At 42.5% G+C, this 16,695-nt stretch overlaps 1 protein-coding gene across 1 annotated transcript; it reads left to right on the top strand.

The window, feature by feature from the left end:
• Positions 1–2,299: 2,299 nt before the first annotated feature.
• prdm1a (PR domain containing 1a, with ZNF domain) lies at positions 2,300–15,031 on the top strand. The gene is made up of 7 exons (XM_085365852.1): positions 2,300–2,431; positions 5,501–5,830; positions 7,763–7,882; positions 9,153–9,405; positions 12,984–14,065; positions 14,180–14,308; positions 14,426–15,031. The coding sequence occupies exons 1-7, from the start codon at positions 2,405–2,407 to the stop codon at positions 15,029–15,031; spliced, it is 2,547 nt and encodes an 848-aa protein (XP_085221978.1). The 5' UTR covers positions 2,300–2,404.
• Positions 15,032–16,695: the final 1,664 nt, after the last annotated feature.

The following is a 16,695-nucleotide window of genomic DNA, read 5'->3' as shown; positions in this document are numbered from 1 at the left end:
CTGGCAGACGTCCACTAGCTACAACATCTATCAAACTATCCAAAGGCCAAAATCATTTTTGTAGCAGGTTCTTTTTAAATGCTGCAAAGTTGGGCATTTCAATATATCAATCTTCAAGGGCCGACTTGATTTCAGAGCCAGCCTGAAGTGGCCATTAGAATAACTGCAGTTTTCACATAGGCTTAATTTTTCCCCATGTCAACTATAGCCAGAAACATCTTGCCATTGAGAGCATATTTTACAATAAGCAGCAGAATTATCCTGATGAGAGAGTGTATTGTTTTACTTAGAACCTTTGGGTATTATACAGAACAGTTTCTCTTTTGTAATCTACAGCCAGTGCCGCTGTAGATCCAGTCTGTCAGCTATTGTCTGATGACTTAACGTCCGGAAGCAAAGACCAATATTTTTGTGCTTTCAGTGAAGCCAGAAGAGATAAGATTTCCTGTTCTGTCATATTTAGTATTTAGTATTTATTTATTTATTGTCATTGTCAAGAACAATGAAATTGCGTTTGGGGCTTCCATACAACCCAAAAAAAAAGAAGAAAATAATAAATACCCCATAAAACCCAAGTGTACATATTTAACCCAGTGTGACTCCAATGCAATAAGACAATCCTTAGCAATAATGTTCGTAGAAATTCAGACAAAGACCTGAGAAACATGACAAAATACAACAATGCAACCCATTCAATATTATTGTACTGTGAGATATGATATCAGATATGATAGTTATCTATTTAAGAAAGAGGGGGGGGGCAGGAGGGGGAAGAGAATAAAGATATGATGCACCAATGCAGACCAGTTCATTGCTATTAAGAAGTTGGATATGGTTATTGTCCGTGAGAGGGGGGCAGAGAGTTCAGGAGCCTCACAGCCTGTGGATACAGGCTGTTGGCCAGTCTGGATGTTCTGGCCTGTATAGACCTGTTTTTTTTTTTGGGTTTTTTTGGGTTTTTTTTATCTACTCGTTGTTTAGGAATGTAGATGTATTAAAAAGTTAAGTGGCTGTAAGGCAATAGTTGTTACAGTTAGTACACTTTGTTCTTCAAAAGAAATATCTACCTGCATGCAACCAGAGCCTGCTAAAGTGTAAAGGGTTACTTGAGCTAAACAATGAACACCAAACCACTTCCAGTGGTAAAGTTGGTGTTTGTCAGTTGCAGATTGATTATACATATTCATATGCTGATATCTGTTTATAGATATTACCATGTGTTTTAAAGGTAACTACAGTGTTGTCTTTCAGTGTCTTAGTTTCCAGTGACATACCCTAACTTTAGTTTATTTGCCTTAATGTCTTTACATTCAAATCTCCTCCAGAATTACTTTGACCAGTGATGGCGGCCCTAAGGAGATAAAGAAGAGTTCCTTACATTTAGGATATAGTGGATACAGCGTATTGTCCTTAAAATAAACCAGTTGTAATTGCTTGAGTTTGTTCTTTTTGCCCTTTCTTCTTCTTCCCTGTCAGACATGTGCAATCGCATGTGAGCCAATAAGGCAAAATTCATTTTCTATTAAAACAGAAATGAAGTCATTGTAAAACGTAAAAGAAAGAAAGACAGCGGGAGAAGCATATGGAGAAAGACAGAGACAGAGAGCAAGTTATTTGAAGGGGAAGATGCAGAGCGACAGAGAAAGGGGGAGAGACAATAAAAGAGAGAGAGAGAGAGAGTACTTTTAAGTTATTTTGCAAGAGCAGCAAGAGCAAACCAGTCCTGCCCCCTAGAGGTATATGCAAAGTGTGTGTGTGTGTGTGTGTGTGTGTGTGTGTGTGTGTGCGTGCGTGCGTGCGTGCGTGCGTGCGTGCGCGCGCGCGTGTGTTACTGTGTGTGTTTAGCTGAGGAAGAGAGGGATGTCCTGTGACAGTGACTCAAAGTTTCCTCCCCCAATACATGCACACACACGCATGCACACACTCTCACGCACACATATGTTGTTGTTGTTTACTCCTTAAATGCTTTGAATGGACACACTCACAGAGAAAGAAACTCCTAAACACAAAAAAAACACACTTATATTCACACATAATCATAATCACTGCAAAAAACAAAACAGGCAGGGGGACAAAAGGCTGTGTTTTCAGTGTTGTGTGTATGTCGGCGTCTCTGTGTGTGTATAGCTTATGGCCTCAGGTGAAAGCACATGCTGCTTCCTTCCAAAGAAAAGTTGGTGTGTGTGTTAGGAAGGAGAGAATGAGGGGGGTGGAGCCAAGAGGAGGAGCTATAGACTACTGTCTCGCACATACACTCACTTCAGAGTACACACACTCGCATTAGTGTGGATATCAGCACCCGGAGCTGGAAGGACAGAAGGAGCAGAGAACTACTGCACCTGTCCCACACACACACGCTATCTTCACAGACATACAGGGAGAAAGGATCTGACCGGACGTCCCTATGTGTGGATGGGACCAGAGTTATACAGTAAGTGTGGAGCATTCGTTCGTATGCTCAATTTTTTTTTTACATTTTTACTAAAAGATACAGAAGAACAAAGATTGATTTTTTGCTTTTGTATTTTTTTTTTCTTTTAGTTTTAGAGAAACTAAATAAAAATTTCAGAATTTAGAGTAGAAATAAAACTTTAAGAGTTTTTTTTTTTGTGTGTGCTTTTTAATCCAGTTTAATATACTTTTAAGCTTATTTTAATCTCATTTTCAGCCTTGTTTTCTGAACATTAGGACGATTTTTAATTAGAAATTTGAGGTTGCAGCCAACGTGACTTCATTTTTCTAATAAGATTTTTCTTAAAATGGTTAGCTGCTGCTGCAGATGCTTTTACTAGTTTGAAAAACTGAGGTATTACAATGTTTGTTTAGCAGCTCAGTTATTTTCACATATTTGACGTATTTTCTACATATTTTTACAAATCAATCATTGTTTGTTCATGGAAACATGTGATTTTTGTTATAACAGTAGTGTTTTTTCCCCCACATGAATTTCAGAAAAAAACAGTCTTGGCATGATTCCTCATGTCTGTTTTTTCAGGTTTTTAGAATTTAATGTTGTTATTTAATGTCATTTTAATGTGAAATCTGGCTGCCTGTATGCAGATTCGCCTTTTACATATTTTTCAGTTGCTCTACATGTGCAAACAGTGAATTGTTTCTTGGTTCTTGGTTTCACTATTAGTTTTCAATGTTGCAGCTGTTATGCAAAGTAAATTCAAGAGAGATCAAATATTGTATTTTCATAACTGATCACTTTCAAGTGATCTTCATTTTAATAACAAATTGGGCAGAACCTGTTGTTCGCTTGGCGTATCCTTTGTAGTAAAAAAAAAAAATCCAGCCGCTGATTGGGAAAAATCTTTCTCACTGGAGTTTTTATTGTTTTGCTAGTCAAAAATTAGATTTTGTGGTTTTAAGATACTTAAATGTATTTTGGGTGATTTGCTTTGTTACAGCCTGGCAAGTCAGACTGTTACAGTCAACATACTTTAAGATTCTGGGTTTAGAAACTACTTTTTGATTGCAATTCTGGAACAGGAAAGTCAGTTGCATTGGTTGCAAGTGCTCAAAAGTGTTGTCTTCTATAAAAGTGTTAAAATTTGAAAATATAAGTCTACATTTTCAGTAACCAAGGGTGTTTATAGAGTTTATTTTCATGTGTAACTTTAGTATCTGTGTGCTGACTGTTTAAGCACAAAGTTGTTGAATGTGAGGGAAATATTCTTTTTTGTGGCTTCAGAAGCATTTGCAGACCTGAGTGTGCTCACTGAAGATCTGCTGCTTTCTGCTGCTCTGCGTGGGACAAGCAGCATGTTTGTCCCTTTGTGGATATCTGCCTGTCCCTGTATGTGTGTGTGGGATTGTCTTGGGTGGGATCACGTTTGAAGTTTTGTTTGCGCTGCTGTGGCCCCCCAAATGGAAAAGTTTTGACGCTCCCTTCCTCATCACTCCCTCCGTCCATTACTAACATACATACACACACACAAGCTGGGAGTCGGGATGATTTGCCGGTTCCGCTGCAGTGCCACTCTGCTTCCAATTTTAGCTTCATTCAGACACAGACAGCATTTCCTTCCTCTGTCTTCAACCCCAGGGAGAGACACGGAGGAGGGGGAATTAAGAGGGAGGAAATACGGAAGATGTTAGCGTCACATAATCTGAGTAGATTCATCACATTATCCAGCAAAGTCCAAATTTCTTACATGTGTAAGCTAGTTAAGCTCCAAGTTGCAGTGTCGTTGTCTTTCTGAGTAAAAGCATGGGAGAAAACCACCGCAAACAAAACAGGAAAACTTTCTTTGCTTCAGGAAAAGAAAGAAAGTTAGAGACAAAGAGGTCACTTGGAAAGTTTGCTCAGACCATTAATTACTTTTTGTTATATTGTTCTTTTAAACATCGGGTCGATTTTTTGAGGCTCAAGCATAGAACTTCGTTTACGCTTGATCTTTTGTAAAGGGGGAAATCTCATCGACAGCGCAGCTTGTAAAAACTACACACAGTTCTTCATATGGTTTGGGATTTTCATAATCATATTTCGTCACTATGTGTGAGAACACAAGCTCAGTTCCTCATCAGTTGCTTTTCGTTACCGCGCTTGATCATTGTCTCCTGAGGTATCCTACGCTCCTATATCAGCCTGAGTCATGTTCAGTTTCACCTTGAAGACATCACTCAATTCTGATAACAAAAAAGCTTTGTAATACAAACACCAGTAAGACCAGAAGGGCCATTTCAGGTGATTAAAATGATTGGGACTGTAGTCAAAGGAATGAATTATTACAATGCTGGATTAGGAGTTTTATTTGGAAAATGGTATGCATTTAGATTATTAGATCATTATTATTATTAAAATGAGCTGGTCTTTACTAGAGTCATGACAAAATGAAGACTGGAATTTTGTCATTTCTTTCCCCTAATTGTTTCCCAAATTAGTTAACATTTAGTCTAAATAGTTGACAAGACAAGCAGCTTCCTGTCTTTCCCTTAGTGTGCATGTTCATTTACGCGTGTGTGTAAGTGTGTCTATATGTGTGTATGTCTGTGTGTGTGTGACTGTAGCATTAGTCAGACCCCCTCCTTTCTCACTGAATCACCACACATAATAATCACATCTCTTCCTCTCCTCTTTGTCTTTCCTGATCTCTTCTTTCGGAGTTTATCTTACATCATTCCAATCCTTTTCTTTCTTTCCTCTTATCATTTCCTCCCATATCTCCTTCTCTTGTGGTAGTTTTTCCCACCACTCCCAGTTTCTACTTTCTCTTTTTTTCTCTTCTTTAACTTTTTCTTTTTCTTATTTGCCTCTTGCTGTCCCTTCTTCCTTTCTGTTGCTTTTTTACTGTCTGTCTCGATTGATCTAGTTTCCTTTTCCTTTCTTCCATCTACTCGGCTTTCTTTCTCTTACTTCTTTCTTTTTTTGTTCTATTTTTGCAATGTCTTTCTTAATTTCAACTATTTTTCACTTGCTGAGCTTCCATTAGTGGAAATATTTAGATAAAAGTGATCAGAAGTAACCTTTTTCGCTCCTGCCTTTCCTGTCCAGGCGACCTCTCATAGCTCGGCCATGTTGACCAGTGAGGGGGCGCACACCATGGAGCAGGACGACGCACGCCACGGAGCCAAGATGGCTTCCTCTGCCACCAGCACAGGCTCAGGTGGAGCGGGCACAATGACAGATAACGACGTCGACATGGAGGAAGCAGACATGACACAGTGGACAGAGGCAGAGTTTGAAGAGAAGTGCACGTATATTGTCAAAGACACGGCATGTGAGGCGGGCCCAGACGGTGATGCCATGATGATGTCGACGACCAGAGCCGAGGCTTCGCTGCCCCGTAACTTGGCCTTCAAACACCTGGCTGGCAGCAAGGAGGTCAGACTCTCTCTCACACTCACAAACGCACACACACGGGCACATGCTGGCAGACAGACAAACTTTCTCTCCAGCCAGAATATTTCATACACATTGAGGCAGAGAAAGGCATCTGTACATACACACAACTGTGAGTCAGACATGGGTCATGTAATAAAAAAGGGGTCAGGTCTCGTAAAACTTCACACACACACACACACACACACACACACACACACACACAGAGGCATGTGTGCGTGGGTGTGTGAAACATCAGAAACAGATTTGACTTACAGTGCTGTTTTATCAGCTTGTATCTATCCATGAAAAGGATTGTGTCATCTGAGAAAAATTATGGCGCCTTGATCGCAATTGTTTCAAGTCATAAAACTACTTGAAATACCGAACCATGCAGGCAGGGGGCACCATCAAGCCTCTCATCCAACACAGTGCATCAGACTGTTTCCATCTGCTCGTCTTAAAACTGCTGAATGAGAAAGTGTCAGAGTGTGATTTGAGCTTTGATCACTCAAATGCTTCATATGAAGCATTTGACGATTTCCTGTACTGTAAATATTTCTTTACTAACCAATCGCCCACTACATGATTATAGATAAGCTTAAAGTAATAGACTTTTTTTCACTGATCTAACTGGGGGTGGCAAAGTCAAAATGTCAACAGGCAATGGATGAAACTTGATAACAGGGAGAGTGAACAGAACCACCATGACTCTTAGAGTGATAAGAGTGGTTTGCAGCAGCAAAGGGTTAAAAAGCATTTAATAATGTTCCAGAAAACAATCAGATATCCAAGTGACTAAGAGCAAAAATAAGCAATTTAAAAAAAAGCTTGTTTCCACTTTAGAGATTGTCACAGATAGGATATTTTAAAGTAGAAAAGCCACAGCACTTCTATGCTGTGTTTCAAGGTATTTTAAAGATGCATGACTGTCGCTCAGAAAATGTCAGTTTTGGCACTTGGGAGGTTCCCAGTAAAGCTGCGTGATGTCATTGATTTTTTTCACCAGGCGATTAGCAGTGGGAAGCTGAAGAGAACTTTACAAGCTGATATTCTATCAGATAATATTTAAGAGAGGGAAAAAAGGTAAGGCTGAGGATGGCAGCTTCTAGAAAGAAAGCTACATTATGTTCAAAGTGAGAGAGAGAGCTTTGTAAAAGCCTGTTAATAAGTTGGGTTTTTTTTAATCACATGCTAACACATTTTCATGTCTGGTCCTATTGAGAGAAAAAGGGAAAAATGGGGATTTCCCATGTCATCAGGGAACGAGGGGGTTTGGGAAAGACTTCTGTTTGTGTGGGTTAAGCATGAAGAAAATGTGTGTGAGTGCATTTCTCTACCATCCATGGCTGGAGCCAAACGTCTAGTCACCACATAATCCCTTGCTTTTCTTCTTCTTCCTTTTCTTCTTCTCACCTCTTGCTCTTTGATTGAATCAGATGACAGAGTGAGAAAAAAGGAGAAACATGGTTGTTGGGTTTTTTTTACCCAAGTATCTGAATGTTTCCTCTTGAAGCATGTGAAGTGGCGGTGGTTTTGGTTTGATGTGGCAAGCAGTAGAGGTGTAAGGAGAGAGACAGAGGGAGAGACTCGAAGAAAGAGATTTTAGTTTTGTCTTCAGCCATTTGCAGTCACACACCAACACAGACGCTCCAGATGAACTCAAGTGTGGAGCTGGTTCATTAATCATTGTCTCTGTTGACAGCTGGTTGACGCTGTGTGTCTGAGTCTGTATTTGAAATAAGACTTAATGAGACTTAATGATATGTACTACAGATGGCTGTGCAGATATTATGAAAACACATATTCCACACACCTGAACGTCCTCTTCAAACATTTCAGACTTCATCATCATCACCCAATCCACTTCAAACATCCTGTTTGGCCTTGACGTGTTTTTTCCTAACCTGTCTATATGTGCGTGTCATCGTGCAGGTGGCTGGCGTGTGCAGCAGGGAGTACATCCCCAAAGGAACTCGCTTCGGTCCCCTGGTGGGCGAGATCTACACGGCTGACAGCGTCCCCAAAGACGCCAACCGCAAATACTTTTGGAGGGTGAGCACAAACATCAAAGATACACACAACAGCAGAAACACATACTTCCTCAGAAGCCGGAGAGACCCCTTCCTGTGACGTCACGCACATCTAAAGTCAGTCACCGAACAGGAAATTGGGTTTGCTGTTTTCTGTGTGTGTGTGAGTGTGTGTGTGAGTCTGTTCAAGGAACGGAGATGAGGATGTGATGTCAGCGTATACAAATAGCATGTCACGCTGCCGTTCCTGTAAGTCCACACACACTGACACACACTGTTCGCCAGAAGACGCTCCATCACTACCAGTAACTGACAATGCGACTGCACATACTCAAAAACCATCTACCTGACCACCGCCTACACAGTGTGTGGTGTGTGTGTGTGTGTGTGTGTGCGTGCATGTCTGTGTGTGTGTGTGTGTCTGTGTGTGTAGTATGTGAACCTAACCACAGTTCCATTCATGCTCATATCTCACTTTCTCACACACACACACACACGCCAAGCCAAGAAAAAAACGAGTTATTAAGACAGAGAACGAGAGAGACAGAGAGAGAAAGGGGGAGGAGAGGCAGAAAATGAGTTGGTCTTTCCTTTCCCTTTTCAATATAAAAGAGGATCTCCTCCTCCTCACCACTCTCTGTCTGTCTCTGTCTGTTCTTCTGGCTCAAAGAGATGAAAGTGAAGAGAGGGAGATGGTAAGGAATGAAACCATTAAGAAAGAGACGAGAAAAGATTTAAGATGTATGTATGTGATGCAGTTTATAACCAGTGGTGTCTGCTTGGTGGCAGCTACTTCTTTGCTACATGATAAGTAAATTATTTTTGCTTTATTACTTCAATCAAGTATTCTGACAAACATGCAGCTGTTTTTACTTGTTTAGTTGTTTTCTGACTGATTTTTTTTAATCAATGAATTGCTTCTTTACCAGCATTTTAGCCAGTTGTTTAACTTCTTCTCCTAATTTTGCTAGTTCACTATTTTAATTAAGCGGTAATGTTACTTATTTAGATATTTGCTTTGTTAGCTACTTAAATTAACCTGTTTATTCATCAAATTGCTAGCATTGTAATTAAGATGTAATAAGTGAAGGAGGGGGTGAAATAAGAGTGAAATAAGTTTTTTGCATGTTACTGCTTTGTTTCTTCTCATAAGACCTGAATAAGCATAAAAAAGGAACAAAGGACAAGGGATTTATATTATTCTCCCTTTTTTCTGTTAAATTAACTTCAGTGTAATCTTACATTCAGGTAAATTAACTCACTATTATTTTTTTCTTCCTCTCTCTTTTCAGATTTATGTGGACGGAGAATTTCATCACTTTGTCGATGGCCTGGATGAGACTCGCTCCAACTGGATGCGGTATGTGAACCCGGCCCACTCGGCAGCAGAGCAGAACCTGGCAGCGTGTCAGAATGGCATGGAGATTTACTTCTATACTGTGAAGCCTGTCCCAGCTGGTGCCGAGCTGCTTGTCTGGTACTGCCACGACTTTGCCCGACGCCTGCACTACCCACCGTCTGGGGAGCTAATGATGCAGAAACTTAGTAAGTTCCCGTGATTTGACATTTTTTGAAACCACAAAGTTGATGAGTAGAAGTAGTGACATTCACTGGAACATTAATCATTAATTTTTCTTTCTGAAGTTAAACATAATTTGTTATCTGACATCTCGTGTGGTTAAAACTTACTACAGCATTCACTTGCTGTGAAAGAGCAGCATGCATTATTACTCGCCTGATGCACTGACCACCGCACATAAAAAACATGAAATCAATAGTCAGTGTAGGTGTGTTTGTCTTGACTGTGTCCTGTCGCCGCTCTTAAACCCTAGCAGTGTTTTTGAATATAGCTGTGTCTCCTTCCTCTCTCAACATTAGCCTGTCATTATCTCTCTCACACACACACACACACACACACACACACACACACACACACACACGCACTCAAAAGTACAAGACCAACAACCTTTCATCTCTGTCAGTATCAGCGTTGTATTTTTGCTTGTGTGTGTGTGCTAGTGACAGTGTAATTACACAGACAGGGGATACGGCCCCTAATGCCACAGTCTTACACGCTTAAAGACCCGCTTTTAACATAAAAGCTCGCACACACGTGCACGCACAAAACCTTGCTCAACCTCTGCAGAAGAGTCGGAGAGTGTGTTTGCTTGACTGCGTGTTTTCGGTGACCTTTTGACGGGAAAAACTTGCTCTCATAAGAGTATATGCAAAATGCACATTAACAAGTATTAAAAAGAGTTCTCAAATATTTGTGCTTTATTTCATACTAATGGTATTTAACTAATCAGTCTAACCAATAAAAAAGCTTAATCTCAACCTTTAAACACGGCCGACTAACTACGCTCATTCACTGTAGTTGAGCTGATCAAAGGGAGACCGAGCTAAGAGGAAAACAAAGGCAGAGAGTGGGAGCTGAGTGGTTTCCAGGTGTGACAGCAGGCTAATAGTAGTGTTAAGCTGGCAGAGGAACTAGCACACCCAGCCAGAGTGACTCCACTGCCCAGGGAAAAATGCGCATGACCTGGGGCACAGAGGCAGGAGGTACCCACGATCCCTTTGCCTGCCTCCCCTCCCCGCAACTCAGCGTGTATACAGTAGAAGTGTTGCCTTTAATTAGGTTCCCCTGTCAGTTAAGCCCCACAGGCTTTGTTGACCTACCAGTAACTTGAATACCGATTCTTACCTGCAGCAGAAACAGTTGTTTCATTTGACTCCATTTTTGTCCTGGAGCTACCACACAAGTTTCTAGCCCTTTTTCATTTATTTTTTTTTTTACTTCTACTGATCTTTCATTCCTAAAATGAGTAAAACATTTGACTGTTGGTGTTGCCCACTACAGTTAATCTTTACAAACGTTGTCAGAAATAATGTCATTGGCTGAGTAAAACGAAGAAGAAAAACCACAATCTTTCTGACTAAGTAACGTTAAACTGAAACTCAGTTAAAAGGGCAAAAGGTAAAAGAAGAGGAAGCTGCTTTGCTGAATTTTAATAGTCATGCTGCGCACCGAATGTGATACCATTAAGTCATCGAAGTTTATTAGTGATTTTAGTCTATTTAACGTTGCTTTACCGGCATCGACTGTTGTAAAATATTGTTATTTTTCACCGATTTGTTGCTTGAGGAAGTGGACTCATTTTGTTCGCTACTAATGCAAGTAGATGCGCCCGAAATGAACCGCTTAAATACTAAATAAGTTCCACGTTTTGGTAGGGTAGCTAGCTAATGCAAATCTAGGCACTAGATAACCATTATAAACGAACTCTTTGCAATAATTTGGTAGCCTACCCACTAGATTATTTTGGGGCTTTCAAACCATTTCATTTTTAGAGAAATTAGTCTACACTGCAAAAACTAAAATCTCTGATACCGCCCACTAGATTCTCATCAAAGTTTTGCGTTTTGCTCGTTGTAAAATGTTACATGTGTCCTTAAGGAGGCACTAGAGCTTCTGTTCCGAACCGAGCGACAACCTGTATTATATTCCCGAGGAGCGCAACGATGACAGTTGTTTGTATCATATTTTTCTTTCTGGTTTTAGCTCTTTCTAGCGCAGTCATAGCAAAACCAGACATATGTATGTGTTTAAGTGTGTGAGCAAAATGAGTGAGCATGCACCACAGTTTTACTCCCTCACTTTCTCCTTTTTCTCTTTTTGTCGCCGTCATATGCGCTCTTGAAGTGTTAGCGCTGGAGAGCACCTGTCATCCATGTGTGTGTGTGTGTGTGTGTGTGTGTGTGTGTGTGTGTGTGTGTACATGCGTTGTGTTCAAAGACACTCTCTCTTCCCACACACACGCACACAGTCAGGAGCGTGACATGCCACCATATTTATAGCCACCCTTTTCACCTCAAACACATGCACACAAGCTTGCTGCTCATGTGTGTGCGAGCGTGTCAGCCAATCACGCTGATATATTTGCCACTTAAAAAGACTAGAAAGAAGGTGGAGGAGGGAATGAGAGAGGTAGAGTTGCACCTCCTACCCCCCTCTGTTGACTACTTGAACTTCCTGGCAGAAGGGCCGTGTTGACAGATTGATATCTCCAAGATGGCTGCCCTGTTTGTTTTTCAGAAGAGGGATGGAGGGAGGAGGTAGAGAAGGAGGAGTAAGACTAACTGATAACCTCAGTGTTTACACACTGTCGCTATACTGCTGACAAAAGGGTCACTGACTATGTGTGCAACTGTGAGTGAAGGGCTGAATCAGGAGGAGTTAAGCAAATTTCACCAGTACTGGCACTTAAGATTAACTTTGACATGCTCCGTCTCTCTCAAACACACACACTTGCAATATCACACACGCATGTCCCTCTGGGCGACCTCGTAGTAAAAACTTGACTGCCCACTAAATGAGCTTATAGGTAATACACAACGGCATTTTAAGAGCCCATCTGTGGCAATTTAACAGCCGAGATGTGCTGCGAACTGACATCCCGGGGCTTTTAGAGTGTATGTGAGTGAGCTCGCCTCCTAATCTACTCTTTCATCATACTGAGAAGACAGTAGGTGCGAGTGAGTGAGGAGGAAGCGCTTTAATTTAACCTTTGACCCGGAAACAATAGCAAGTGGCCAGGAAAATGAGGAGAGCAGGAGCTTGATCAAACGTGTGTGTGTGCTGTCCAAAAGTGGAAGAGTCAACAAATCAGACAGAGGCCTTTGTCTGGAGGCGCCTCTGTGTGTGTGTACCTTGTCACATGGTGTAGGTGTGTGTATGTGTGTTTATGGAGGGCAGGTGGAGGCCAAGTTTTTTCTTAGTATATCTTTAGCAGGAAACCTTCCATCAGCCCTCTCTGTCGGTCTGCCACCATTTGATTTTATCTTGATTTTATAGACACACACACACACAGAATGCCTAAAGGGAGCTGTCACACCTCACTTCCCGTCTTTTGGCCCCACACTCGTTCGTCAAATCTGTCACGCTAATTGCCCCACTGAGTTACTAATGGTGTTTCTTAACACAGAGTTGCACACATCTCTACTACAGAGATTTTTATGTTCTTATAAAGAAGTTGTGATTTAAATGCCAAATGTTTTTAAAATCATTTTTTTGATTTGACAAACCCCTCCCTGACCATTTTTTTCTCTGTCTGTCCCTTCAGAGCAGTCTATTTTGGAGGTAAAGCAGCAGCAGGTGAGCAATGAGGAGCATGTGCAAGAAACATCCAGCCCGTCCCCTGTCGCAGTGACCCCCACCCCACCAAAGAAAGAACACAGTGTTCTTTCTATTCTGCGTGGCACCTCATCTTCGTCGTCCACAAAGAGGGAGCCCAACAGGCCGCTTCCCACACGTCCACGCTGTGCCGACAGCCCCGATCGTCTCCTGTACCCTCGTGCCCTCTACCCACCTCTCAGGGCCCACCCTCAAATATCTGAGGACTTCCTCAATCACAAAGCTGCCCGCCTTGCTTACCCCTCAACTCACTCGCCTGGCAACCAATCCTCAGCCACACCTAGCCCATCAGCAAGGAGCAGCCCAGAGAGCAGCCCTCACGGAAGCCCCTCTGGTGCAGCACCATCGCCTGCTTCCTTCTATCCCACCGGACTGGGAACCTATCCTGGTTATTCCCCACCGTCTGCCCCCCTCTCCTCTCCCTTCTACCCTCCAGGGGCCCCTTACTCACGTTATCTTATGCCCCATCACTATCCTCTCCCTGGTGGTGGCATCCCAACTGTAGGAGGAATCTTTCCCAGGATGTATCCCCTCTACAGCAACCTCCTGCCCCATCATGTGCCCCTCCTGCCTTCTGAAACACAGAGGCGCTTCCTAATACCTGACCCTGTGCACCCCTCCTCCATTTCTGGCCACAGAGACTTCCTCCTTCCAGGGCCCACAAGTGCCTTCTCAGCTGCTACTTCTCTGAGAGACACAACAGGTCCTCACAGCACTTATCCCAGGCACCCTCACTCTCATGGTTCAGCCCACGCTCCCTCCAGCGGCTCCCCGACTGCAGGCACAGCACCTCCCAGTGAGCAGGTGCCCACTAAGCCTACCTCAGCCCTGCTGGGCAACACCAGCGAGCGTTGTCACGATGACGAGGCAATTAACCTGACCAAGGTGAAGCGTGGTGCAGGCTCAGCAGGCTACAAGGCACTGCCTTACCCTCTGAAGAAGCAGAATGGCAAAATCAAATATGAGTGCAACGTGTGCAGCAAGACCTTCGGACAGCTGTCAAACCTGAAGGTAGGTTTTGGCTGTCATGTGTTTTTAGCTTATTATTAGTCCTGCATGCTTTTTGAATCACAATGTTATCTTTAGCATGTAGAGACGGGGCTTTTTTCTCTTCTTGTCACGCAGGTTCATCTTCGCGTCCACAGTGGGGAGAGACCTTTCAAATGTCAAACCTGTAGCAAAGGCTTCACTCAGCTGGCTCACCTGCAAAAACACTACCTGGTCCACACTGGGGAGAAGCCACATGAATGTCAGGTGAGAAAATATCACATTTATTGCTTTACCAGAGTGCTAATGAGCATAGATGACTGTTAACTGGTGGGTTTCTACAGGGTTCTGACAGGGTTTCTTTTTTTGCTTCTCATCATTCAGGTTTGTCACAAGCGCTTCAGCAGCACCAGCAACCTGAAAACTCACCTGCGCCTTCACTCAGGGGAGAAGCCCTACCACTGCAAACTCTGTCCTGCTAAGTTCACCCAGTTTGTCCACCTTAAGCTGCACAAGCGCCTGCACTCCCGCGAGCGTCCACACAAATGCCCCCACTGCCATCGCCACTACATCCACCTGTGTAGCCTGCGACTTCACCTGAAGGGCTATTGTTTGGCTGCAAGCTCCAGCTCTGGAAGCCCAGCCATTTCAAGCCAGATTGCCTTGGAGGAAGTGCACCGCGCCAATGAGGAGATTGAGCGCTTTGACGTCAGTGAACACGCTGAGCGACTGGAGCAGTTGCAGGGAGGGGTGGAGATGGAAGCCATGTTGGAGAAGCAGGTTTTGGGGATGCTGTGGAGGGAGAGTGACATTAAGTCCTCAAACTTCCATCCCCACCACAAGAGTAAAACCACTGAGCTTCGGTCTGCAGGTTATGGTGCGTACGAGTCCCCAAACGAGACGTCGGTCATCAAGATGCGGCACAGCAGTCCCATCCCCCCACTTCCTGCCAACATAACTGTCAAGCAGGAATCAGAGGATCACGCTTAAGTGACCTTTTTGCACCTGAGAGACATAGAGCCAAGACTGCATGGTGGACTGGGTTGCCAGGAGCAACAACTGTAAATATGTCTACCTGGTTGTCATGAGTAGTGACATCATGACCACTCCAGGGTTTAAACCTTTCAGGGACTCACGTACTCAGGGCTGCACTGTCCCATGACTACTTAATGGTTTCAGCATTTATTATACTTAGAGACAATCATGTACACAGGATTTACCTGTAATGTTATTAATATAATGCTTTTATCATTGTTGTTCTTGTATTATTTTATTTTTAATTTCAGATGTCCGTGGGGTTTTTTGATCGTTTTGTTGTTATATACTTAATTTATTTTACTTTTATTTGTTGTCTTCAAAAGCAATATGTGGGATGGTTACATTGATTTTCTATAGTTTTTTTTTTTCCTGTGGCCATTTCTTTGTAGATAGTCACTCTCCCTATGCATATATCTGTCTTGTGACCTCTGACCTATAGAACCAGGGGTATCCATTCTTCAGGGTTTTACCTATTTAAATGTAGAAATCAATAATAGCAGGTTGAAAGGCTTAAGAGAGCTTGCCAAAGCGTGGCAGAGCAATTTGTTAATTTAGAAAGAAGACGTTTAACTCAGCCCTGCTTAATAACTTCTCTACGCCCTTTTCTGATGCCTACTTAATTTAAATGAAACAAGAAAGGGCATTTTTTTGTATATTTTTCACAACGGTTACCTCAGTGTGGATGCGATGAGTGTGTGTCTGTGTGTGTTTGCATTTAAAAGGACAGCTGAAGATGGGAGTTTTGTATTTATTTGCTTTCTTTTGCTACTTGAAGAAGAAGAACCAAATTGAACTGGAGTGCAGTTCTTCATGTGGTCCAAAGAAGAGGCACAGCCTGCTCAACGTGTAGCACATAACAGACTTGGGAGGCTGGTAAGCCACCTCCGTTCCCTCGTCCCTCCTCTTGTTTTGTTTTATCTTCTATTTAACGTTGTCAACACCCAACAGAGGTGTGAACGTCCTCACATTTAGGGATTTACAGTTGACACCAGAAACCAAAGTTCGCTTGGCTTTCATTTTAAATGCGCACCAAAAAAAATGGAAATATCCAAACAAAGGAAGGACTTGAGAAATCAAAATGCTGAAGAAGGGAAGGGATGATGTATTTTGTGTACATGGTGAGGTGTTCACTCTTTAGCTGTGGTCTTTCGTTGTGTTTCATGTTTTTGATTTTATTGTTGTTAATGTTATTTGTTAATACTTTGGTTGAGAAACAATGGCCCATTTCTTCAACCCTGCCCGTCCACTATCTCGTTACCGAACTGGCCTACACCAAAGCACCTCGGCCTTCCTTCATGCACTGGCCCCCTCGTCCTACTTTATATCTTCAGTGCCGATGCTCACACCATTCACACTTTGTACAATATATATGATACTGGTCATCATGGCATTAAGACCCAACTTAATGTTACTACAACGGTGCAACTGTGGTTTTCGTTAGCAGTTACACGCCAACACCCTGATCTCCATAGCTTCCTCCTCTGTTTCATCGTCTTTTTCTCTAACTAATGTTTGACCAAAGCGTGTCTTTCTTCGTTCAGAGCTTTAACTCCAGAGGAGATACCCCTGAAAACTGTCTCTGTTTACATTCTGTTTACATAGTTATTTATGAGCGA

Source organism: Diplotaxodon limnothrissa, linkage group LG11, assembly GCF_057381915.1.
Source record: "Diplotaxodon limnothrissa isolate DT_005_m linkage group LG11, D_limnothrissa_male_GT1.1, whole genome shotgun sequence".
Lineage (NCBI taxonomy): Eukaryota > Metazoa > Chordata > Actinopteri > Cichliformes > Cichlidae > Diplotaxodon > Diplotaxodon limnothrissa.
Note: the sequence above shows the minus strand (reverse complement) of the source record. Positions and strands in the feature narration are given on the sequence as shown.

Coding starts and splice junctions, on each gene's coding strand:
- prdm1a (XM_085365852.1), top strand. CDS start 2,405: ATGTGTGGATGGGACCAGAGTTATACA. Junction 5,831..7,762: donor ACCTGGCTGGCAGCAAGGAG/GTCAGACTCTCT, acceptor GTCATCGTGCAG/GTGGCTGGCGTGTGCAGCAG. Junction 14,066..14,179: donor GACAGCTGTCAAACCTGAAG/GTAGGTTTTGGC, acceptor CTTGTCACGCAG/GTTCATCTTCGCGTCCACAG.